Source organism: Rhinolophus hipposideros (assembly GCF_964194185.1).
Source record: "Rhinolophus hipposideros genome assembly, chromosome: 11".
Classification (NCBI taxonomy): domain Eukaryota; kingdom Metazoa; phylum Chordata; class Mammalia; order Chiroptera; family Rhinolophidae; genus Rhinolophus; species Rhinolophus hipposideros.
This window is the reverse complement of record NC_138057.1, coordinates 40,455,591-40,483,309: the sequence shown is the minus strand read 5'-3', so window position 1 is coordinate 40,483,309 and position 27,719 is coordinate 40,455,591. Positions and strand designations below refer to the sequence as shown.

At 38.2% G+C, this 27,719-nt stretch overlaps 1 protein-coding gene across 2 annotated transcripts in view; it reads right to left on the bottom strand.

Moving 5' to 3' along the window:
• The window catches only part of OSTF1 (osteoclast stimulating factor 1), a 47,603-nt gene that overhangs the window by 16,577 nt on the left and 3,307 nt on the right, over positions 1–27,719 (bottom strand). For both annotated transcript variants that reach the window (XM_081066504.1, XM_081066505.1), the window contains exons 2-3: positions 9,444–9,490; positions 2,119–2,169 (exon numbers count right to left, since the gene is read on the bottom strand). In XM_081066504.1, the coding sequence (XP_080922630.1) occupies positions 2,119–2,169; positions 9,444–9,490 (98 nt within the window). The remainder of the gene's footprint in view (positions 1–2,118; positions 2,170–9,443; positions 9,491–27,719) is intronic.

The window sequence follows — 27,719 nt, the reverse complement described above, 5'->3', positions numbered from 1 at the left end:
TTTTGAAATGAATTCTAGACATCACATTATTTCATCTATAAATATTTCAGTATGTATCTCTAAGGACTTTTTCAAAGACATAATTATAATACCTTTATTACAGCTTCAAGTTTTTTCAACAATATTTTTTAATATCTAATATGTAGATCATTACTCAAATTTTCCAGTTGTCCTATAATTTGGAATCCAAATAAGGGTCACACAATATGATTGATGGATTAGATCTCACGTCTCTTTTAGTCTACAGGCTCCCCCTCCATTATTTTTTTCACTCCTTCACAATATACTTGAAAAAACCAGTCTGCTCTGTAGGGTTTTGAACAGTCTGGATTTTGCCTGTTTAATCCCTGTGTTATAAAAAATGTGTCCCTCTGTTACCTGTATTGCCTATAAATTGGTCACTAGTTCTAGAGGCTTAATTAGATTCAGATTCAATTTTTTGGGCAAGATTACTTCATAGGTGGTCTAGATTTCTTCCATCAAAAGACACATAATGTCTGGTGGTCTCTCTTTTTGTAAAGTTAGTAACCACTGATAGCATTATCTGGATCCATTATTTTATAAGCGTCGCAAAATGGGTAACAGTCTATCATTCATTCTTCATTTAAATAACTAGAATATCTCTTTAAAGAGAAACTTTCCCTCATCAGCTCCCAGGTTATCCAGAGATGAAGTTCATAGAGAAAAGGCAGAATGAATGCTGATTATTTTCCTTAACAGTTGTCTGAATAAAAAGTTGGTTCCCTCACTTTCTCTCAGGGTGACCAATGATGTTTGTTTTGAAGTACCATTAGGAACTCATGAATTTAATCATATTAAATGTATTTCGATCCTTGGGAATTGCTGACCTAATTGACCGCTCAAATTGTGCTATCTTTGGCTAGTGAGAGCCTCTTCAACTTGGTCTTTCCAATGTGACCCTAAGCAGTCTTTGGTAGCTTCCTTCCTTTCTAAAAACAAGATGTTTGGGGAGTCTCTTGTACTTTAACTGCCCCCAACCTGGTACCAGACATTTCTCAAAGGAGCCTTGTTCCTTTTAATGGGAAATAACTTCTTATTACTTGGTTGGTCATTTTTTTCTAGGCCCTTTCAAAGGGAAGAGCAGAAAATATTTTTGTTTTTTTTTTATCTTAGATAAAATACAATATCCAATTCAAATACAGAGCTACAGGGTTTTTACTTACCCTCGTTGACCTTACATTTGTATATCCTTTCTTGCAGGCTGAAAATCCTAGTTTTCCACCATCACTGATCTAATGACTCACTTGCTCTGAACCACAATACGCATGTAACTAACTCAGAACAGCAAGACCAATACTTCTCCAACAAGATAGTAGTTAATAACAGTTTACAATTTTGGGGGGCAGTTCTTTCTGTCCTTCATGTATAGTCTACTAGAGATGTTCAGTCGAATTGCTAAGTTTTACATTTTAAAGTCACTTGGAATAGTTCCTTTATGTGGTTATGACAATTACCTGGAGTACAATTAAGTTCATTTGATTTATTCTGCTTTTAATTTTCAGAGTTTGTTTTTTACCAATTTAATTTAATTGTATAACTATGCAAAAGTTTACATAAATTGAAACACATTTAATATGATTACAAGATTTACTTGATTCCAAAGTCAAATCTCCAAAATAAGGTATAATTTTTTAAAGTCTATCTTCCAGCTATGTGTCTTCTACTCTATTTTCTTTCCGCACTGATTTCCTTTAAAAGGCAACTATTTTTTACATTTTACTTTATGACTTCTCTTTTGAGTTTTTTTTTTAAATTGAAGGAAATAGGTATATGTATATCTTCTCACCCTTTCTTCGAAAAGTGAAGGCATTACTATCCACGTTTTCATTTTGCTTTTTATTCACTTAAATAACCCCACAATAGTATGCAGAAATATTCTGCATTCTTTGTAGCTGTATAATACTCCAATATATCAAAGTTTGTTCAACTATTTTTAATCTTATGCTATTACAAACTGTGCTAAAATCAATAGATTTGAGCATATGTATTTCTATATACATACACATTTAAATATATAATGTTACGGCTATACAAAATAGTCTTATATTATACATCTTTAGTTCATACACAGTATTACAAAATTTTAGCTGGGCTTACCATGTCAGTAATGTAGATAATATCACCTTCCTCAAAGTACAATTCATCTGGCTAAAAGAAAAAATATATTAAGTTTGACTCCATGTAAATTTTTTTCATGAATTAAAATATAATTACGGTAATTATATAGATTCCAAATGGTAAAATATCCTTATAGACATTGTGGTTTTAAAACAGCATATAAACCACTTAACAAAACATTGCTGATGAATTAACACACATACAGAAAGCTGAATTTTTCCCATGATGAACTTCAAAGACTTACATATATAACAAATACAGATTCCACCCCACACACACATCTTATATTCATTCTTCCATGATGAAAGCAGGTGATTTTTGTATCAAAATAGAATATTAATAAAACTTCTTTCTTGCAGAAATTTCAAAAGGTGCTATGTATTTTTTCATAAAAGGATAACTAGAAACTTGGCTCTCTCCTAAATGATTAGGTGTCAATCCTTAAACACTTTCATATCAACATCTGCTATCTGCTTCTTTTGAGAAAACCATTATCCTATCTCTTCATGTTCAGAGAGAATGAGCATTTTATATGTGAGAATAGTTAATAAATAATTCAACCTTTAATAAGGCTATAGAGCTGAAAGATATAAAGCAGTAACTCGGACAGTCCAGACCATCAGCAGCTCTAAGGGGTTCATTGATTACAGTCAGTATGTGCTCTGGAATGTACCAGTGAAATGTCCAACAAGCTCTCTGAATAAAGCCTGGCACTTTAAATAAACATCTTCTTTTTCCCATCAGTAGATAACACTTATTAGCATGACCTAATAAGTAAATAGGACGATGTAGTCTGAGTTTCAGATCATTGAGAGATGTGTACATTGTCATGTTGAGTGAAAAATGCAGGGCACAAAATTTCACATAGGATAAGGTAACAATAATGCATGAAATGTGTGCAGAAATTTTCCCGAATTTTGTTATTTATTACTTTCATAATTTTACTTGAAAAAATACTTTTTAAATAAGAGGCTTTGCTATTTCTGATCACAGTTATTATTCCATACAAGTAAAAATTATGGTAGTGAAACAAATTATTTTATCCACTTATTTTTCCATTTATTTATCTCCTCTCTCAGTCACAGACTAGGATAGTAAATATGACTGAACAAGTAATTTATTTAGTTTCAAAGCTGATCTATATGATTATTATAATTATTTACCCCTGAATATAAATGAAGACTATATCCGCTATATCATGCTTTAAGCAACCACAATATATAAATATTTAAATGCATTATAAATTCAAATATAAAAATTAGCAAATAATTAATGATACCAAAAAATGGTTGAGTTCCTTTAAAAGACAAATTCCTGAAGCATTTCTTGCATTTACATTCTGATTTACAGTAACTAGACATATACGTTATCACAAGTTATGCAAAATAATTTCAACCTATGAAGACTTGATGACATACGTTTTAATATCATTTGAAACAGAAGAAAAAAAGCAAATCCCTCTAAGATTTTCTCTAATCATTCTCTAACATGCTCTGATGATCTATGATCAATATGTCTACCAATATGTGATGGATATAGAAAGTGATTAGGGAAACAAAATATTTCCCTGTTGTAAACTAAATCATTCTCTGAGGTCAGAAAGGGGACTTGCTGACTACCACAGATAGCGCCCCAGCTATACACAGTGGTCATCCCCATAACGGGAAGGTTGGCCGTCACTGTCAATTTCACCACCATTTGACTCTCTCTCCTTTAGATGACAGTAGTGGTGGGAGTGGAGAATGAAACAGGATGTAACAAAGGAAGAAAAAAAGAATGTATGTTCAAACTAAGTATTTTTCTAAAGTGACTCTAAGTTTTCTGGAGTTTTGAAAGAGCTCAATGCCTTGAAGAGATCTTTCTGGTCTTAGAGCCATCCTGGGCCACACTTATTCTGTACTTCTCCAAGAGCTAACCCTGCCCACTTATGTCTAACAATGAATCCTCCTAAAGTCATCTCTGCCTACAGTTTTGGTCTCCTTCTAAAACCATAAAAGTCAAGACTGCCTAAACATTCTCATTTAATAAGATCATTCCCCCTTGAAACCAAAAGGCACATTTTGAAAAAGTATCAAACAAATAACTCAAAAAAAACAAAGCACACACACACACACACACACACACACACACACACACACACAAAATTCCTACGATTAGCGTTTCTCATTAAAAAAAAAAAAAAAGGAATAAAGCCCAGAAGAATGGGAAGTAAGTTCTCAGTGGGCATGGGGTTTTCTTTTGGGGTGATGAAAATGTTTGGGAACTCGATAGAGGTGGTAGCTGACAACATTGTGAAAGTACTAAATGCCACTGAATTGTTCACTTTAAAGTGGTCAATTTTATGTTATGTGACTTTTATCTCAAGGGCAATAAGAAGCCAAGAACAGTTAAAACTCTTAATGTCTTTTAAATAATTCTTGTCCTGCGTGGTTTGGCAAAGTGCATCATTTGGAAAATGTCACTAAGTACGGACATTTTGGTACTTCTCAGTGCTATTTTGGATTTTTAATTAATGTCTGCTGTTCAGTAATGGTGTCTGCCACAAGCCACATATTAAGTCAAACTTGTTTTTCAATTGCAGCAACAACAGGCAGTTGATTTCAGTCAGGTGAAAAAAGGTCTCACTATTTTTTCACCCTAAGAAAGGAGAGTGGACAGTTTATTCTCTTTTTATTCCACAGCTCCCAGACATACAATGCTACTTACTACCGGTAAAATATTTCCTTCCCATGAATCTAGGGGCAGTTTTTCCTAACCTAGCTAAGGGGGTGGTCTACCAAGTTTTTCAGACCATTGGTGGCAGTATAGAGAACAAGGTAACTTCATGACTTTAGAACATTCATTTTACCTACAATATTCACACTTTCCATTAAGAAACCACTTGCAGGACACTTAAAGTAAATTGTTCGATGAGGATCTACTTTTAAATTCCTGGCATCCTATTCATGGAACAGAAATGGGAAAATAGTGACACAATCAAGTAAGCATTTCGCTATTTCCAGTTTGTATTTTGGTTTTTAACCACATTCCTCCTTTCCTCTCTCCTTGAAGAACCACAAGGTACCAGAACAAGTACATTGTTGGCCACTGGGATGTTATAGTGATGAGTACAAACTTGGTAATGTATATTCTCATTCCTGTCCCATACATTCTTGGTAACATATAATTCCCAAGACATTAATTTTGTTGGTTTCTCCAAATATGTACTTTATGGGAAAATTTTAAAAAACTGTGGGATACTTTTGAAATTTTTCATATTTGTCAACCTGGAGCCCCAAAAATTAATAAAAAGGAAAACAAAACAAATTCTCCATATTGTTATTTAACACTTTTTAGATTTTTGTATTTAACACATTGTAGTATCAGTATGTCCCAGGCATTGGTCTGGACACTTACAAGCATTAACTAATTTAACCCTCACCAGCAACCCTATGAGGTGGGTACTACTCTTAGCATCACATTTATAGGTGAACAACTTGTCTAAGCCATAGACCTAGTACGTGGTAGACCCCAGACTTGAACTACAACAGTCAGATTGTGTAGTCCCTGTTCTTTACCATCACTATGCCTTCTCTCACACAGAAGGGTCATGCATAGCTATTACTGGTCATCATAGTGTCATGACATGGATAAAAGATGGTAGTCAAGGAAAATACCTATTCTTTCCCCCACCCCACCCCACCCCACATGATACATTACAACAAAACTAACAGCAGCACCTTATACCTGCAAAGCCTACTTTATCTCATTCGATCCTCACAACATCCCAGGGCTGGGTCATGGATATAATCTCCATCTCAACCAAGCTTAGAGAGGTTGAAGAACTTGCCACAAATCACACTGTTAGTGAGTGGCAGGGCTGGGCTCCTACTTCAGCTTTTAGAATCCCATTCTTGGGTTCCTTCCTCTACATGTGCTATAAACCTAAAGACGCCCAGCAAACATTACATGACAGAGCAGAGTACTGCTGGTTTCTTTTTAGAAATCAATACTAAACCCACTTAACCACAGGAAATGCTGTTCTCTCTCTATCAACGCTTCTTTGCACTGGCCTATCCAGTCTAGCAGGTCTCTCTATGACACGTTATTGGATTGGGGTTTGGGTGAGAAATAAGAACCAAACAAGGCTGGGTGGGGCCAGGACTCACTTGCCTTTAAGTACGACAGGAGAAATGGGTTGGCAAGAAGAACCAGGAGTCACAGGCTGCTCAGTGTTCTACCTGTTCAGTAGATCACCAATGGTAGAATGGACATTGCTCTCCCTAACTCCTGAGGGTGGGATAGTAGTGAAAAACTGGACTCAGGCCTCCCTGGGGTGTTGCACATGTGAGCAATGGTCCCACTGAGTCCAGCTCAGCTCTTCCATCTTGCCTGGTCCCGATGACTTCATGGAGACCAGGTCACTTTAGGATGTACCCTGGTACATTTATCCTACTAGAGAAGATAGCTACTGGTCACAAGAGAGAAAGACTAAGCTGAGCTTCCAGGATTGTCCAACAGAAATTCTCATTCAGAAAAAGAATATGAAACTAACCTAGTTCTGGGATGATACTCAAAATATTCAATACAAGTACAGGCACTTAACCAGTCAGGAAGACCTACAGAACTAGAGGCTACCTTTAACATCTTTGAAGGGAGGTGGAAAAGGGCAGAGTGTGGGGGTAGTCTGGGTGAACCACTGAACACCCAGTACATACAGGATGAATTAGCAGCATTTATCTGCAGAACTAGGATCCTTGGGATCAGGGATATTAAAAAATACAGAATATTTTAAAAACCTAATTAATATGTAATACAGAATTGTACACCTGAAATCTATGTAAATTTACTAACAATTGTCACCCCAATAAAATTAATTAAAAAAAAACACCTAATTAATAAAAGTCTATTTTCTCCTATGCATTCAATAATAACTAAGATTAAAAAGCAGTGGAGAGACTTAATTTGGAGCAGAACTGAAGGTGAATTAAAGTAATTAATATATCAATCAATCAAAAATATTTGTTAAAAGTCATGGGCAACCAAAGGAGGAGGTCAGTGAGAAAGGACAAGGGTGATAATAAACACAATGGGGGTGGGGGGAGAAAAAACAGTCAGAAGTCACTTCACATGTCAAGAGGACACACAGGTCCCTTTCTAGAGTTAGGGAGGCAGCAAAGAATGGTCTATTCATTGACTGGCCCAGGGGGGCAGCTGATGACCACCTACTTTCTCCCACTCCTGTTTACCTCAGGGGTCATGCAACCTAGGAAATAATTGACTTGGACAATCAGAGACACGAAGTGATAGCCCTCCCTGTGAACAGGGGCCAAAGACAACATTGTCTGGGCCTCATACTTCCTTTTTGTGTCTCCTCTCCTATCCCAAATTCACCTTAAAATGTGACAGTATTTGGAGTTTTTAAAAGAATTAAAAGAATTTTAAAAGAATTCTTTAAAGGGTCTTTAAAGAATTAATTAAGTTAAAATAAGGTCATTAGAGTGGGCTCTAATATAATTTCACTAGTGTCCTTTTAAGAAGAAGAGATCAGGACACAGACAAGTACAGAGGACACAGGGAGAAAGACAGTCAGTCATCTCCAAGCCAAGGAGAAAGCCTCAGAAAGAAAACAACTCTGCTGACACCTTGATCTCATACTTCTAGCCTCCAGAATTCTGAGAAAATAACTCTCTGTTGGTTAAGCTGACAAAGTACTACAGTCTATGGTACTTTGTTACAGCAGCCCTCGCAGACTGTCACACTGTCCATTCCCCACCCTCACCAGCACAGGAGGGAACCTCTTCCACCAGCCATTGGAACCTCTTGGCAACAGGAATAAGAAACTGAGAATTACCTCTACCCACCACCAAAGCCCTTTCTTGTCCCAGGAACACTCTATTTACAAAGTCTTGGGAGAACCAATCTGAACACGCACATATCCCACACTAACTGTATGACTTGCTGCCACTTGGTGGCATCATCTCATTTCACGCTCACAGCCATCTTCTACCATAGGATGCTTAACATCATTGCCATTTTCAAATACAGGGTAACGGTCATACAGTTACGTAAATGTGCACAGTCGGTAAATGACAGACTTGAGGTTGGAAAGCAGGCCCCAGCCTGACGGCAGTGAATCACTGCTCAGTACCACCTGTTCTAGGAGCAGCAGGGCCCAGGGCAGGAAGCTGGCTGCCCGTGGCAGGAAGGCGCTCATCTCTAGTTTACAGACATTACAAAGTCAATGATAACAGGTTTCCTTCTTGGTTTCTTTCTTCTCTGCCTCATACCTGCCTGGAATTCCTGCCTCCATCCTTATTCTCCTAAGTGGCTGTCTACACCTCAGACAGAGTGATTCTTCTAAAACTTAGCTATCCAGTCACTCTTGTACTCAAAACCCTCCAATTGCTTCCCATCTTACCCAGGACAAAACTCCAAATGAGACCCAAAAGGCCCTACGTGACCCAATCTTCTTGAATTCATCTCCTACCTCCCTCTTCCTTGTCCACAACCTTCCTAGCCCTGCTGTCTTCCCTGCTGTTTCTAGAAGTCACTAAGCAACCACCTTGTACTTGTTGTTTCTTCTGCACGCTCAGTTCTTTCAGGACTCTACTCAAATGTCACTTTATAGAAAGGCCATTCATAAACACCTTATCAAAAGAACACTCTTCCTCCCTTAGCCTTGCTGCCCCTCACCCTCCTTATTTTTCTTCCTAGGACTCAGGCCCTGAAGTCCCATTCATTTGTCTACTTACTCTCTGTCTCTCTCCACTAGCATGTGAGTTCCGTGAGACCATCCTTTCTCTGGTTACTGCACTACCCCCAAGGCCTGGACCAGTTTCTGGCACACAGTAAGTGCTCACTAAACCATGGGTGGATGGGTGGACTTATGGATGGACACCAGAAACTCTAACAACAGAAAATACATACAGCAGAGACATACAAAATTGTTCTGGGTGGTTGGTAGAAGGTGCCATCATAATGTAGTTTGAGGCAGCAGTTCAAGAGGAAGATGAGCAGAAAAATGACTAAGACAGGGTCACAGACTTTATATGCAGGTAACTTGGTGATTTTAAATCAGGTGGTGTCACCGCATGGGGAGAAGCAGCAGAGGACAGACAACATGACCTCCAGGCAGAAGGGCATGCACATCAACTGAGGGGCTCAGCTTTCACACTCTGGACTGCAGTGGGCAGTGACTGAACATCCATTCCTATGAATTATTTAGGGCTATTAAAGAAAAGGCAGGCAGTTTAGGCCAGTATCTAAATGAAAGCACCAGAGGTTTTTATGCCAATTTTAAAGTTAAAAAACTGAATACTTACAGTTCTGGGTTCAAACGTATAAAGAGCTCTGAACACTTTAACTTGCCCTAAAAGAGAGGAAAAATAACCCATGATCAGTTCATTTCCAAGTTTGCTCTAATACTATTATCCATTGTAGTCTTCAGAATTCCCTAATTAAAAGCCCATGCGAGAAATTTATCTTGGAATTAAGTGCTTTTTCTATATAAGAGGAATTCTTAAAATACTTGTTAAACGAAAGCATGAATAAACACACACCGCTGAGATGATTTTGCTTTCTCCTCCCTAACAATGGAAGCTACCTAATTGCTTATACTTACCTTCTGTCCTATACAGAGCCCTCCCAACACTAAGATCTCAGTTTAAAAATGGAAATGTGAGCATTTAACATAGAGTCTTAATGTGACAATTGACAGTGTTTTAATATTCTGAAATCAATGGTTTTAAGAATGGATTTTATATTTTCCCCCAAGAAAGAAAATACCACTGAGAAAAATAGAACATGTTGGAAAAATCTGTGATCCCATTAAGTTTCAAAACAAAGTACAATAACTAAGCAAAGAGGTGCTTGTGTTCATGAGCGGTGTCTTTCGTGCTGCCAAACAGTATCTCGCTTTCTGCCTCTTTGCTGCATTTCCACTACACCCTGTATTAGAATAACTGATTTGAAGACAGGCACCCTGATTCTCTCAATTTCCTGGCACCTACCTGGCATATATGTAGTATGACGTTAATAAATGCTTGCTATGTGAACATGTAAGTAAAAGAATAAATTCAAACAGTGTAGGGAAAAGCCTATAAATAGCACCAAAAAAAGAGGGAAAAATGGTCTTTTTATGAAATAGATTTAATTTAAAAGGGATATCAAACTCGGACCACCTATTTAAAACGTTGTGACAGTTCAGTTTCAGCACTGGAAGAACTGCCTCATCTAAGAGCATCATGAAGAACAACATGCTCTCACGTGGAAACCAGGAAGACTACTTCAGAAATGCTGTATACTTTTATCTTACTCTTTTTCATTCCTATTTGAGCATGTTTTATAACATAACAGCATAATAGAATACACATACAAGGTATAGATACATATACATTTTGGGGAGTGAGTACTCAAAACCTTTTGCTGATAGAATGTAGCAAGTAAGCATTATAAGGACAGGTGTTTTTGTTTTATGAATGAGACATCCAAGTAGATAGCACAGTGCCGGGAACATAGGAGCACTCAATAATTGTTTGTGGAATGAATGAAGAATGGATGAACAATGGAATGGAAATATGCACTCAAAAAAGTCTGAAAGCCAGTAGTTTAGAACTACACCATCCAATACAACTTTATGCAATGATGGAAAAGTTCCACATCTGTGCTAGTCACATATAGCTACTGAGCACTTGAAATGTGACTGAGGAACTGATCTTTAAACATTATTTAATTCTACTTAAGTTAAATTGCCATACATGACTGGTGGCTAGCATACTGAACGACACAGGTTTAGAACATCAGAAAATGGGAAATGACATAATGTCCATTAAGGGAGGACTATGCACATCAACTGATTCATCCACATGATAGAGTCATTAAAAAAGAATGCTGCAGACAGACCCGCAGACACTGACATAGCAAAGAGCCTACAAAACATTCAGTGAAAAACAACAGGTTATAGAACAGTATGCCAAGTACCACCCTGTTTACGTTGACAAAACACACACCTTGAATGACAGCACCAATTATGGGGAACCTTCACATTCTATTTTACATGTATTCTTATATCCATTACACTGAGCATGTATTACTTTCAAAATCAATGACAACAATAAAAATACTTTCATGGGAGGTGGTGGGTAGGAAGCATTCTTTCTTCTAAACGCCCTAATATAGAAGGGAAGCTCGGATCCCTGTTGTTTAGTGTGTCTGCAAGAAAACATGATTCTTGCAATCTGAATTCTAGTGCCACAGCTCTCTTGCTCTGATAGGGGGAGGTGAATAGGCAGAAGAAAAGGCGAAAACTTTTGTTTGGAATATGTTTTTCACCCACACCCACAGGCCTGAGAAAGGAAATATCAAATGGAAGGAGGAGTTGCCAGGAGAAATATTTTCTGCTGACCTGAATGTTTTCTGAGAGGGGAGAGTAGTTATCTTGATTACTTCGAACTTTCCAAAGAGAAGTTACAAAAGGAAGCAGTCTATTCGTGACCAAAATCAATAAAGACAGAACTTTCTTGTTCCTTTGAGGGAATAGCAGCATGGGATGTGCTATGGCTAATTTTGGAAACAAGATCCAATGTCAACTTAAGGAGCATAGATAAAATTCAACATAAATTAAAGAACCTGAAAAAAAAAATACTTGGAATGTGACTAGGCCCCCAGATTTTTATAATTGTATCTTTTGTGAGTGTCTTCCTTAAAATGTTAACAACTAAAAGGAAGTGGGAGATTTATTTGCATTTTGATTTACATTGAATGTTATAAACACCGAACATCAGGCAACTCTTTAGGCTGTTTATGCAAAGGGAACGTTCTGTGTAATGCTGTAGAAATACTTCCACATACACGATCCTATTTATCAATTAATGTTGGGACATTATGTATTATAAAATTTCTGGGCTTTAATTTATTCCATTCTCAAACCTGAGTCAAGTAGAAAGAATTCAAAAGAAACAGACAAAGGATAAGAAAGAATTGCATTAAAAAAACATGATTTTTATGATTGCAGTACTATATCAACCTTGGACAGTCTCTCAAGAGAATAAGAATAATATCTAAGATACTAATTATTTTTACATATTTAATTCAACTGTGAACGATGTTCTATACAGGTTTAAAACAGAGTATTCAAGGGAAGAAATCAGGGTTCTAACGGTATTGTCCTTACAGTCATCTAAAAAATAATAATGAACATCTTAATAAATCATCAAGAGCAGGCACTGATCAATTCCAAATGTATTTAAAGAAGGCAGAGTCACAAATGTAAACTAGTTGTGTTCTTTCATAAGCAGAGAGGCTAACTTAGTTGCCTGCTTGGGGCACCCTCAATCCTGACCACTTTCTCATGGAGGTCTCGTTACATATAACAAAGAGAGAAAGTGAAGCTGTGTAAAATAACTAATGTCACCCTGGAATTCACCCTGATTTAAAATAGGAAAGAGGCCCAATCTTCTGTTTGATGCTTTATGTGTCTCTCACATGAACTAGCTCGTGAATGGTATTAAGGATTTCAGTAGGGCTGTCTTCCTGATGTCAACAAGGTAAGTAAATTCCTAGCATGACACCCAGGCAACTGGCCCCTGCTGGCTTTTCCCTTTGCTGGCTCCAGACCTTGCCAGGCACGCCCTTTCCATTTCTCTACAACCTCACCCTGCCCCTACGGACAAGGACTGAGCCCACCACTAGACATCAGCCAAACACTCTTTTCCCCTGGACTTGGGCTGAGCCCAGACTTCAACAAATGAATCCTGTCCATAGCAGCTGAGGTAGGTGGAGGGAAGGGGAATGTGGGACAAGGCCGGGTACAGGGAAAGGTAAGAGAACTTTGTTTCTGCAGTTTGCAAACAGAGTTTGTACTGCTGCTCCTCTAAGGCCCTGACACAGTACTAAGAAGGAACTGGGGCTTACAAACTCAAACCTAAAATTCCTAATCTACTTTATTCTCTGTTGGTGAAGGAAAGGAGAAGCTTCTAGAGTAAGCCACTAAGACAGCATTAAAAAGAGAATGCTCACTATAATGGAGAGACATACAATAAATAGCAAGAGGAATGACTTTTCAAATATCAGGCCTTAGTTATCCATAACAGAGCAACTATTTCATTTGTGTTCAGCTTAAGAATTTGGAAAGCATGAGACTTTTAAGACTTCATTTAAAATGACAATGGGGGGCCAGACCAGTGGCTCAGCCAGTTAGAGCTCCATGCTCCTAACTCCAAAGGCTGCCAGTTCAATTCCCACCTGGGCCAGTGTTTTCTCAACCACAAGGTTGCCAGTTCAATTCCTCAACTCCCGCAAGGGTTGGTGGGCAGCGCCCCCTGCAACTAGATTGAACACAAGCGGCAGGATGGCTCAGTTGGTTGGATGGAGGACGTCCTCTCAACCACAAGGTTGCCGGTTTAACTCCCGCAAGGGATGGTGGGCTGCGCCCCCTGCAACTAGCAACGGCAACTGGACCTGGAGCTGCGCTGCGCCCTCCACAACTAAGACTGAAAGGACAACAACTTGGCTTGGAAAAAAAGACCTGGAAGTACACACTGTTCCCCAATAAAATCCTGTTCCCCTTCCCCAATAAAATCTTTAAAAATATAAAAATAAAAATTAAAAATAAAATCACGATGGTAACTATTACATACCCACTATGATGGTTAAAATCCAAAACATTGACAATGCTAAGTGTTAAGAAGAATATAGAACAACTGGAATTCTCAGACACACCACCAGTGGGTGTGTAAACTTGTACAACCACTGTAGAAAATTATTTGGCAGTAGCATTCATTCATTTTTTTATAAGTCTTAACATGCTTGTGAGATCTTAAATTTCATTTTGGGGAAAAGGAACATAACTAGAAAGTCTCCCTTGCATCTTTGGTAGGACTAAAATGCTGCATACCGAGTACTGTGAGTCTCAACACTTTTACACTGCAGATCATAACGAGGTCCATTGTCAAGCTAATTTAGTAGCTTTAAAAAATATTAAATAGAACAGAAGAGACCAAAGCACACTGCACATAATAGAATTATGGTTGTGAAATTTTTCTTTCATTGGGACTGGATAGATGGATGGAGAGATGTTTATTTTAGAAATTTGCCAAATACACTTTTTGTTTGGCAGCATGTCAAATGGCCAAATACTAACATCAATATTTGCCAAAGCCAAATGATGCCTTTACAGGATGAACTACTGAGAAATAATAATAAATCTGAAATTTTATTCAAAAAATTAATTATTATGATTACAGTCTTAGTTTTAAAAATTCTGGTAGACCCATTTGAAAAGTCTGGTATAAAAGGACAGGAACCATAATTCCTCGGCACTGTCAACAGCAGCCTGGTGAGACTTGTGTAACACTAAATAAATGCTCTCTCTAACATGAGGATCTGTAGAAAAGCTAGATACTTTGGTACTAGCTCTGTCAGCTTAGCTATTGCTGGTGGTGATTTTGCCACCAAGTTGGTAAGCTTTCCTTCCTCCCTAATAGAAAATGGCCGAGGTCAAGACTTAGCTCCTCTTCAGCTCCTGGGCTTGAAGATTTGCGTAATGCCGATGACGCAATGTCACTGAAGGCAATCCCACAAAGAACATAATGGTTTCCCTGAAATTATTAGTAATTGTACGCTCTCACTATTCATATTCTCAATCCATAACTATAATTTTTGCTATAAGTTTTTAACTATAATTATTTATAAAATAATTCTTGGACATATAAAATTCACAGCCTCGCCATCATCATTAAAGTATAGCAATACTTTGCTCTCCAATAATAAATATACATTCAAACTTTCAATTGACTGAGGGAATTTTCATATATAAAGCACATTTGGAATAAGTTACATTTAGAGTACTTAACCTGTTTTTCAAAATGAATATTAAGATAACAATAAATTCAAATGGCACGCCTTGCTTTTATTACTGGTGCCACCACACTGGTTTGACAATCTGCAATCCTTGTTCTAGTATAAATCTAGGTCTGAAATGACACTGAAATGTCATTATTGACACTGAAGTAGGCATTCCACCATTTGGCCAGTCAGTCAAAGCTTAGGATTTAGGAAGAAATTTGAGGCAAAGGTAACTTCTGTGTTCCCCTACAATCGTGTGTGTGTGTGTGCGTGTGTATGTGTGTTTTTGTATGTACCAGGTCATTAAGGAAAATATGTCTCTTACTAAAGATCAAGGACAAAAAAAGTGTGAAATCCACTGCCCTAGACTATCTGATCAAAATGGGAATTTGCTATAAGACACTATAAAGAATGAAAGTTACTATTTCCTCTACTTGGTGAATTTCAAAATTCAGCTAGCATATAAAAAATAATATTCTCCCATCTCCCCCCAAAAATAGATAGTTTATAACCAATTTTTGAGCTTTTAAAAAGAAAGAAGAGAATTATTTGAACACAGAAGAATCATGGAAAAATAAGAATTAACCCATACATCTAGTTCTCATACTTGTCCAAGAGAATGCAGGAAGTATTAACTTCTTAATTTACATTCTGTGTGTATGAGGAAAAAAAGTGTCACCACCTTTGAACATTGTCAAGGTAAGTAAAAGTATTAATGTTATTTCTACTAGGCATATTGAAATTATTCCATTAAACATGCATGATGAAGCAGGATGTTTTCTGCTCAAAACCAAAACAGGAGGAGTCTATGTGATAATATCCAAGAGTCAAGGCTATCGTTTGATAGCTGGCGTGAAAGGAAACAGCTGTCCTCTATTGGGCCCACACAGGGTTCCCCTGGGCTTTGTGGATTCCAATGCTCATAAATGAGGTGGTTAGCTCAGAACAGGCTCCTTGGTGAAGCTATCTTTATTCACATCATTCCACAAAAGCCCACTGCTCTTGCAAATAAAACACATATAATCCTTGCAAAGACAATCATCATGTGAGCACAGCAGTGTCCAAGAGTTTCCAATGTAAAGAATAAGTTTCTTCCCTCATCCTTATATTCTTGGATTAATTAAATCCAATCCAATGAATTCTATTTCATATATACCTTTAAAGGATATAACTAATAAAAAAGACTGTGAACAAAATATTTTCATCTCTCCTTACTCCAACACCACCTTTTCCTGCAGCTTTCCCTTATCCAACCCAGAAAGAAAAAAAAAAAAAAAAAAAAAACTGAAGAATTTGAAACGTGTCTTGACTTCAGCTGCAGGCATGGCAGACTTGTTAGAAACAGTAGCCAGTGTGTTTTCTGACAAGAGGGTTCTATTTATTAACAGTGTGCCTTTCTTATCCATTTTTTCCTTTGCTTATAATTTTCAGTGCCTTTCAGAAAACTTGGTTACTTTTACATCTTGAGGGGCCATAACTGCTGTCATTTTTATTTCTTCTCCACGATATACCAGAAAAGTCCCAAAGAACAGGGTTCAAAATTTCAAATGACATGTTCATTGCCAACTATGTCTTCACTGGCTAAAGATTAGAAAGGGGGCAATGGCCCCTCAAGACCCTTCATCCCAAGATGAACTGCTTCCAAAGTCAGTTTGAGGAGACCACAGGGATGAATGGAAGACAATTATTTCAGTCCTTGGAATTTAACTGAAAAATCATGCCAACTTTCTGCAAAAGGCAAGACGAGTCCAAGGGCCAGCCCATGACAGCAATACCTGCTTTTGTGCAACCTGAGAGCTAAGTATGGTTTGACATTTTTAAATGGTTAGGGTGGCATAGGGGCGAGGAATCAAATGAAAATTTCAAGATATAAAAATTATCTGAAATTCAAATTGAAGGATCCATAAATATTTACTAGAACACAGACAATATTTGCATACTGTCTACATCTCACTACAATGGCAGAGTTGAGTAGTGGCAACAAAGACCACTTGCAACCCACAGATATGCTTATGTTTTAGTGTTATGTAGAAATGGTGGGTGGTAATACATACACAATCAACTACACAAAACAAAAATATGCACAGAAGAAAAACTGGAAGAAAACAACATCAAAATGTCAATAGTTATCTCTGGGTGATTTTCTAAATTGTCTATAAAGAATAGGAATTCCATATATAAGCAGGAAAACATATTCATGTTTAATGCCCTATCGAAAGTTTAAAAGTTATTTGCATGTTATGTATCAGCAGAGTTATTTTAGTATGAGTCTTTTTTTGTTCTTGGTCTCCTTGAACTCCTCACGGGGGGGGGGGGGGAGAATTGGTGAAGAGATAAGCAACTGCAATACCAAGTATGCTTACAAAAGTGAGACTACAGGGGACACATATGTAACAAAGATAGTGAGGAGACTCTTAGGTCAGTGCAGGCTGGATAGGAAGTGGCATCTACTTTGATTTTGGAAACAGCAGTTATCAACCCAAAGAGGGGCAGGGAGCAGGATAAGAAAGACCCAGAATACAAAGCCGTATACAGACAGAGGGGCTGGACGCCACGAAAAGTTGTCCAGGAATGTCAAGTAGATCAATGTACCTGGAGCCTGGCAGAAGAAATAGTGAGAGATTGGGCCAGGGACAAGAACACAAATAGGGTAGACGTTTTTCAGTTTTTCTGAGACATACATTAAGAAATAATATTGCACATCAGAACCCAGGAAACATATAGACAGACATTCCCATAAAACTAAAAAACGTTCCGCAGAAAATACTTTAAGTGACTCTGGTATTTTCTGTTCTTATGTTATATTCTCCTTCCTTCCTTCCTTCCTTCCTTCCTTCCTTCCTTCCTTCCTTCCTTCCTTCCTTCCTTCCTTCCCTCCCTCCCTCCCTCCCTCCCTCCCTCCCTCCCTCCCTCCCTCCCTCCCTCCCTCCCTCCCTCCCTCCCTCCCTCTCTCCCTCCCTTCCTTCTTTCAGTGCTAGTCATGACTAACTATACTGACTTCATGATCTACTCCTGGGTCACCACTCAGAGCTTGAAAAACCACTAGGCCAGAGTGTTTAATACATGAATGTGTATAACCAGGGTTTAGAAACCAAATGCAAAATCATCAAATTTAGATATCTGTACTCTTGGCAATAATAAAATCTTCTCAGAATATATTAAAAATGGCCTCTAAATTATTTTTATTTCAAAAGAATTTTTTAAAATTTGAGCAAAGAATAAATGGACAAGCTTAAACTTCAGGCTTCATGAATGCTCAATTTCTTGGAAAATTACCATTGTACTTAGGAAATAAAAATTTGCAACAACAGAAAACTGGCCTTGATCTTAGCCCTTTTATGAAGACACATATTAGCAAGAAAACATGTTGATAAAAATGTCTCCATTATTTCAAACAGAACCCCTTTAAAACCAGATGTAGGGACAAAGATATACACTGTATCTAAGAAAAAGAAAAGTGAATCTCTAGACACGTAACTGAGTTTGGGCTAGACTAAGGTGTTCACCTGAAGCTTACCTGATGGATAGAGGGGACAAACTCTGTGGTGGAGGGCATTTTACTATTTCTAGTTAATACTAGAACTCTCGCATAATAATACAAAATCTGGGTGTGTGAGAAATATTATCAAACACAACAGGAAAAGGTAGTTAGAGAACAAAGAATAAGTAATAAACTAAGCCCCTCTCAGTTCAGAAAACAAAAGGATTCACATTTTTTTCTGTAGCACGTACCAGAGACTCCACAAAAGTCCTTATGGAAAATTATAACAGAACCAAACACAGAGAAGTGGAAACCAACAAGATGCCTAAGACATTCGTTTCTTCCAAGATCATCTACTCACTAAGACAGCAGCCTTTAAACTAGAAATTGTTTCCTTAATTGCATCCTCTCTAAGTCACACAGCAGTGCTCCTCCAAAAGGTATACAAAGTGTTCCTAAGGGTCTCGTTTCTATTATGAAAGTGGTGAGCCTTGTCTGGTGGCTTTGGAAATGTTGGACATGACACCTCCAGTGGGAACTACACCCATTGGACATTCCAGAGCCAGGCCTGGCATCTCGCTAAAGGCTCAGCCCAGGCAGTGCAGGCAGGAGGACACCCCAGGGCATGAGTTCCTCCTCCCAGCTTACCTGATTCTGAAAGTCGAGATTGTTTATGGGAAGGAGAGCCAGACAGAAGTTTGGAAGGTCTGGGAAAACCCAAGGAGTCCAAGAGACTCCCAGAAAAGGTCAAAGAAATGTTCAGGTAATTTCCCCAAACCAGATCAGATTTTGGGAGAAGAGGGACCCATAAAGAATGACAGAGAAGGCCCTAGAATTTCCCTAGAGAATAATAAAGGTCAGCAAATGAAAAGCTATGGTTTTTCTGGGATTGTAATTAAAATAGGGTAATTATAGGGCCATTCTTAAGAAAATGTCCCCTTTACTCAAGGCCTGCGAAGGAGCTGAGGGTCACACACTTAAACTGGGTGACTAACTTCAGCTACTCCAAGGCCCACGTCACCTTTCACGCCCATTCCTGAGGTGGCAAGTTGCTCATGACTTTTAACTCTTTTTCATTAATGGGCACCCAGAAAATCATTTGTCTTTTTGTGAACATGGGGTCATGCATGGGGGAAGGCAAGAGACTGACATTGAAATTTGCCCTTAAACTTCTAGGAATATTCCAGGTTCCCTCACAAACCTTTGAGCCTGCTGTTAGAGAACTATTGAGAACTATTTGTTGTTTATGACAGTAAAAATAACCTCTGCCCACAGGGACAGAAGAGGGAAAACTCAACACTGTCTATGGCAGTGGCTTTCTACCAATATGCAGCAGTCACCTAAAATTGCAGGTTTTCATAATAATTACTAGGAATTTGCCCTCCTTTGGTACCCACTGTCCAGCTGTAGAAGTAACCCATCTTTTCTTGTCATCTGTCCTAACAAATTACAGTTCTTTAACTATGGTTTTAAAGATAATCAGTGGAAAATTAATATTCAAGAGCACCATAATAGTTTTTAACTACAAACAGAATTTTTTGGTTTCAATTCTAAAGTTTTAGCAATAAAACTTATACCCATCAGCACAATTCTATGTTATTAAAATTGTAATTATATCAGAATCTGTATAAGTATATAAACGGTTTCTTTAAAAAAAAAAAAAAGAGGCTTCTGTTTTCTTGTGTGAGAACTACATTAAGTGACTGCGATGAGTGGGCTGAGAACCAATTTCTTGCAGGATGAATCACCCTCTTCCAGAGAGAAGCACTGAAAACCCTCCTTCCTGGAATAAAATAATTTGTAAAACATAGGGTCTGAATTTGAATCCATGGCTTAAAACTGTTACCTCTAAAAAAGACAGGAAAAAAATGTCAAAGAAAGGAGGATTCTGGACAATATTTTGCACTGAGCTCATTTCTAAAAACTAGCTAAAGATATATTCTTAGATCTCAAATCTGTGGAGTTAATGTTACCAAGTTATAATTAGCCATACTAAGTAAAATAAGTCAGATGGAAAAAGTTGAGAACCGTATGATTTCACTCACATGTAGGATATAAAACTGAAAGCAACAAATGAACAAGACAAGCAAACAAACAAAAATTCATAGACACAACAACAGTTTAATGGTTACCAGAGGGAAAGGGAAGATGGCAGGAAAGGGTAAAGGGGGGTCAAATGTATGGTGACAGAAGATTTGACTTTAGTTGGTGAATACACAATGAAATGTACAGATGATGTATTATGTAAGTGTACACTTGAAACCTATGTAATTTTATTAACCAGTGCCACCCCAATAAATTTAATAAAAAAATAAAGACAAACATAAACAAAAAATCATTTTTTAAAAAAACTTATTTCTACTAAAATAAAGTTATAATTAGCTTTTTTCAAACTTAAAATCCTCAACATCTCAAAGGCCACTCATGAATGACCACATTTTGCAAGGGTCTCCTAGTTCGTGCATGTTGGGTCCAGACACATTTCTACATGGCCACCCCAATGTTCTCTTCCTCTAAGCAGCTGCAAAAACAAAACAAAAAACAACAACAAAAACAAAACAACTCCGCTGCTCTGTATAGCTAGAGCTTAAGTAAAATCAGATCAGACCTAATTATGATTATGTCTCGACCCTAAAACTCTTCGCATCCTTTCCTCTCTCTCCCTATTTGTCATAGAAATCTGGACTTATGAAAAGCCCTTAAAGTATTTAATTCCTCCATATGTTTGCATTCACATGGCACTTAACATTAAAAATGTTCCAGGATTCTATAAAAAGCAGAATTATTGAAAAGTGAGTCTAAGGCAATAAAAATTTGGAATCAGATTTAGAATCAAGTGAAGAAACAGGCCCAGAGAGGTCTAGGGACTGACTTATCAAAGTGATCTAGCAGGTTAATAAAAAAAAAATTGTGGCCAGAACTTCACCCCGAAGGTAACGTTCATTGCCCATTAGTATTTGTATATTCTGCCTTCTCCTCCCAATCACAGCTTAGTCCTAGAATATCCACTGTATCAGCCCATCTTTACGCCTAAAGTCCTATCGTTAAGAGTACAGTAGTCCCCTTATCTATGGGGGGATACGTTTCAAGACCCCCAGTGGATGCCTGAAACCACAGTTAGTATTGAACCCTATATACTCCATGTTACGTTTTTTCCTATAAATTCAAACCTTTTCACTTAAAGGAAGCACTTCTCTTTGGCATATCCAAATTGGCAGCATCACTACTCTTGTGCTTTGGAGCCATTATTAAGAAAAATGAAGGTTATCAAACATGAACACTGTGATACCAAGGCAGCCGACCTGATAACCTAGAAGGCGCCTAATGGGTGGGTAGCATATACAGCGTGGATACCATGGAAAAAGGGATGATTCACATCCCAGGCAGAACAGTGTAAGATTTCATCACATTACTCAGAACTGTGCACAATCAATAACTTATGAATTATTTCGGTAATTTTCCATTTAATGTTATTAGACTGTGGATAACTGAAATCATGAAAAGTGAAATCATGGAGAAGGAGGAAGTGTAGTTCATTTGTAAAGAGAACCTCTTGAAGGAAATGAAGCTTGTTTTGAGCTTATTTTTTACTGTAAGCACCTTTGGGAAAGGGATTATGATAAATCAACGATTGCTTTAACACTGAAGGTGAATGTGTTCATCAGATGTGAAGCAGTTTGGTCTCAGAGACCTATGGAATTGAGATCAGAGGAAACCAAGTTCCAGGTGATGTCAGAGAAGAACGAGATGGTCTGTGGCATGGTCCTGACTGAGATGTTGTTGTAAGGCTCTCTGGGCACATGACGCTGATCACCTGAGGTGCCATAATCAAAGTTCAAACAACAAGTGGCCCTGGTATTCAGGTCTGCCTAAGGTGAGGTGTGAAGAAGGAAGGGCACCCAGGGGAGAATCCATCCAACAGCTGCCACAGACCCAGGCCAATCTTAGAGTCATAGTACCTCTGAAAGGCACATGTGTGAGCAAAAGGTCTAAAAGATATGGGGCATGTGTCCCAGCAGGGAAAAAGCAGGCCAATGTCAAGCGTTCAGGAAGACCAAGAAGCAGATAGCTCAGTCCAGTCAATAAGAGCATGTCAGAAGAGATATGAAGACATCAGAGAGACCCAGTACCAACTAAGAATTGGAAAATGGGCGGGAACCCATTGTGGAGAACAGAGCTTCTACCAAGCCAGTACCAAGTCCTAGGAACCCTTTAGTGCCCCAATATTTAGGTATTAGCCCCAGAATTGGTTTTTGAGAGTGGGAAGGCGTTAGGCAAGGATCAGAAGCGGCCCTGTGAATGGGACAGGCTAGGCTCCTTGAAAGAGGAAGTGGGCAGTCACCGGAAGTGGCAACTCCTCCTTCACATTTCACCTTAACATAGGCCCAGGTTCTTGCTGGCAGTTCTTGGATGACTCAGATTTAGAACCTGAGTGCAGAGGAATGAAAAAGAATGATTGATTCTCCAAAAGAAAAATAAAGTCAAAAACAATTTCAAGTTTGGCACACCATTCAGAAAATGAAATTTGGAGGGAACAGTTTCTGTTGCAACATTTCACAGCCAGCTTCCTTGCAACATTTCACAGCCAGTTTCCAAAACCAGTGAGAATACCTTCAAGTTTAGGTCCTCCCAGGGTTCCTGTTGACAAACTTGCACTGACTCATCAAAACAAGAGGCCCCCAAAGCAGCCAGAAAACCCTGGGTAGCCAGTAAACCTGGGTAGACAACATTTTAGATAGAGTCATAAGAGTCTGGTTTTCAAGCAAGGAAATATGAGAGTCTGCAGAATCTTCCAAATCTGGAGTCTGAGATACATGCCAACTGTACCAACAGGCTAGAAGGGCTTCTCTGAGCCTAGCCACTCTCACATGCTCAGAGAGCTTGAATTTGGAGGTGTCCTCTCCACAAACATAAACTGGGTTAGGAGGTCCCTAGAAGACAGAGTCACTCCAGAATACTCTCCAGTGGAAGTCATTTATTTGTCTCACGCAAGTAAGTTGATTCAAGTCTTTCCTCCACAATTAGGAAGGGAATCCAGGAATACAACCCATGAGTTTCTCAGAACCAAGCAAAATCTCTAAAAGGCAGGGCTGCCAGAAAGACTCCCGAGGCCCTTCTACCAGGAAAAAACTGACTTAATCCCTAGGTTCTTCCATAATTTGAATTCAAATTGAAAGAACCACACTGAGTATATTCTTTGGTCCCACGAATACGAAACCAAAATAACTTACCAAATTCAAAGGGATGTTAACGAGTTTTAAAATCCCACATTAATCAAAATGAACAAATACAAAACACCCCCAACTCCTGCCCCAAGAGTAAGTTAAGGAATTTGTCTTGTGACTTTCTAAAAATTCTACAGATGCACAAACACCAAGTGGGAAATGACTGGCAGGAATGAATAAAAAGGAGGTGGCTACAGCTGTCCCACAGTGACTTGTGTAAGTGACTTGAAACTGTGGCCCTCTTTAACCCATGGCTTCAAACTACACACCCACAGCTACTGTTAACACTCTGACAAACGGATGTGCAGCTATGTTAAGGACTGTTATGCAGACATTTAAATTCTCGATTTCTGTGTGACGCAGTACCGTGTTCCACCGACTGCTACACTAAAATGGTGCTCGCTTTCATTTGGAACAAATTTCTCTGGCCCATAGTTCCATGCATCCACACCGGTCTCCTAGCTTCTCTTAGAGAAGTTCAGCCCTATACAGTCGGGTGAACATGGATAGAAGGATATATCAAGCTATTTCTGCTCGAGTCAAATGACTTTTCCCGCTTTGGTGACTATCAAATTCTTACTCAGCATTCAAGATTCTGCTTAAATTTTCCCTCTTCCATGACACCTTCTCAGCTTTCTCAAGCTCCTCCCTTGCACTTCCCAGCTCTCTGATCTCACTTTGAGAATATCTCCTATCACGTGCTTTGTAATTTTTCTGTTTAAAGCAAGTTCACACACTTTTGGTAGGAAGGCAAACTGGTAGAACCTCTTTGGAGAGTATTTTGGGAATGTCTATGAAAATGACAAGGCACATACCCTCCAACAATACAACAATCCCACCAGGATTTTCCCTTGTGGATTTACTCACACAGGTAAGCAACAAGGCTATTATAACACTATTTGTTGTAACAAAAGAGTGGAAACAATCTAAATACTTATTAATATGGGTTTGGTTAAATAAACACAGTAGAGTACCATGTGGTTGTTCAAAAGAACCAGGAAACTCTCTCAATACTGATATCAGAAATTTTTTCCCCAAACTCCTTTAATTTGTTTGATAGAGAATTTTTGTTTTTTCTAGCTTTGCGGTATGGTTGACAAATTGATAGAGAATTTTGACTTAACTAACATCAGGCCACTGAAAGGAGGTCTCTCTGTCTCTGATTCTCTGTCTCTCTCTGATATATTTTGTTTTCCCCTGGGCATCAACCAAAGGGGGACAACTTTGGCAATGGTTTTCATCAGACATGAGGTATGAGGTAAAGGGGATCAAAATCTGCTACCCCAAAATATGCTACTTTGGCATAAGAATTTTGAGCTGAAGGCAACTGAGAAAAAGCAGACACAGGAAGAACTCTTTGCCCTCTCCCTGTCTGCCTAAAAGCACGGCATAAACTCCCCTTGTGAAGGTATACCTCCTAACATACCCACCTCCCTATATAAGAAAGAGGACAACAACTCTTACTACTGGAGATGAAAATGATACCTAGATAAGTCTATATAAACAAACCTTACTAAAATAACTCTTATCTTCTATTAGTTTCACTATACATTTACCTTCCCACAATTCACTCCCCGTAGAAGCCCATTCATTTCCTTTGTCTGGTCCCTTCTGCACAATGTATCACCCTTTGTTAAAATGATATATAAGCTTTCAAGTCTAACCACTTCTTTGGGTTTTCACTTCTTTTCTGTATATCCCTTGTACACATAAAATTAAAAACATCAATTAAATTTGTAAGACTTTTTCTCCTGTCAATCTGGGTCTGTTGTTTGCTTTGTTTCGGTTTGGTTTTTGGTTAGTTTAATTCACAGGACCCAGACAGAACCTAAAAGGGTAGATAAAAAGTCTCTTCCTCCCTTACAGAGACGTGTCAGAAAAGCTAGTCATGAGTCAGAATGAAGTCAAGCAGTGGCAAAGTTGAAAACGCAAACGGGAAGGACCTCATTATTTCCAAAAGGAACGCTGATGGACACTGCGTCCAGCCTTTGCTACTTCATAATGAAGCTACAAGATGTGCCCAATCAGTCCTCCCCACCTTCTTCCAGACAAAGACTTTACTATGTATCAAGACTTTTTATGTATCTGTCATACACAAAAAGTTTAGTTACTATGCAGTTACAAAGAAATAAAAGATTATGCTACTCTCAGTAAGTGTCTAATAGTCAAGACAGATTTAATGGAAGAGAAGAGTTATGCAAAGTACATGCAAAAACTACAACTGCTTAAGTTAATGAAGGTGACTGCCCAAATAAAGCTCATCCAACCTAATAGAATCCTCACAGGTTTCTCTGCGCAAAACACACTGACTCTAGTTAAGGCTCGTGTTCCATTCCCGGGTCATACCAACCACTTTCTACCTTTGAGACCTCAAGTAGTTTTCTTAACCTTATCAAGTCCTACTTCATCCATAAAAATGGGGATATTAGGATCCACCTTTAAGGCTGTTAGAGTAATCAAATGAGATACAGCATTTAAAGTTCTTGGCTCGGTGCCTGACACTTATTTAGGGTCAAATAAATGCCAACTGGCACTATCATCATCATTCTGTAATTTTCAATATGTTTTTCAAACTTTATAAATAGAGACCCTCTGACCAATTCATTTAGTCAGAGGGAAAAATTACACAAAAATTCAAATCGTCTCAGATGAAGACCTTTTTCTTCTCAAAGGTGTTATATAAGCAGTGTATGTGTGACATCTTTGAAGTTTATGATGTTTTTACTGTGTATACAAAAGAACCCAAAACACTGACATTTGCTGCTTCAAAGTCCCATGAATTTATTTTCACAAGAATTTATATTTCACAAGAAATATTTATGTTGTTTCATCACCAAAATCAATAAGCCGTTTAAAAGAATTGGTCCAGGTCAGACATCAGGCTTCCAACTACAGTGGAGGGTTATCAAATCTGCTTAGGATGCAATAATTCTAATCCAAATCTCATTCAGTATCATTTGGTGAATCTTATATCAAGTCTCAGAATAAAGCCACTTTTTAAAAAAGTATTTGTGAGAACATAATTTGTTTTCTACACTCCAACAGACCAGGGGGGTTCACCCTAATTGAACCGCAAGGCTTTGGAGGGTGGCTGAAAGGAACAGAAGGGCCATGTGTGTAGAGCTGAGAGGCTGGACTCGCTCAGCAGAAGGTAAGGAGGGTCCCACAAAGAATGAGCTAAAGACCACAAAATTGTGACACAACCGACAGAGTACCATGGTGATATATCTAACAATTAGAGGGCAGAATTTCAATGACCAACCTTGAATGGCCAGAAATGACCCTACAGAAGAAAAAAAAAATCAGTAACCAAGGAAAGGTTAAAATATGATAGAACTGATTTTTCAAGCTGAGAGCAGGCAATACCACATAGACTATAGGAAACATATGCCAACCTACAGCAAGAAACTTAAAATGGAAACTGAGACACCACTCTGAGGATAATTCAATGAAATTCAATAGATTTTTTTGAATAAAATGGATTTGAAGAAGAAAAAAAACATCCTGAGGAAACAGTGGTTATCACTAGATGATAAGTAGGAATGGTTTTTATATATTTTTTATATATTTATTATTTTTCTATACTGTACTTCCTAAGTTTTCTACAATAAAAATATTATTTTTATCTTTAATTATAATACAAGATTTTTTTCAATGGGTAAGATCAGCCATCCAATTGTAGAAACAGGACAATCTAAAATATTATCTGTAGATACATAAATCCCACCCCATTAGACTGAAGACACTCATGGATGAGACCTTACTTCAGTGTTGCTTGGAACCCCAGTATCTAACACAGGGCCTAAACTACAAGGGGCATGTATTAAGAAGTGTTCAGCAAGCAAATTTTGATTGTGACCAGAATCCCAAACAAGGTGACCCCTAGTATAACCTCAGGAAGGAAATTAAGAAAATGCAAAGGAAATTAGGTTGGCAGAGCTTTCCCTCAAGCATCTGACCAGGGCTTACCTAGGTAGCCGCTTCCTTTCCAAAAAGGTCCCCTTGTGGGGTGCATGCCAATCATCCCGATAGCTACATTAGCCCACATT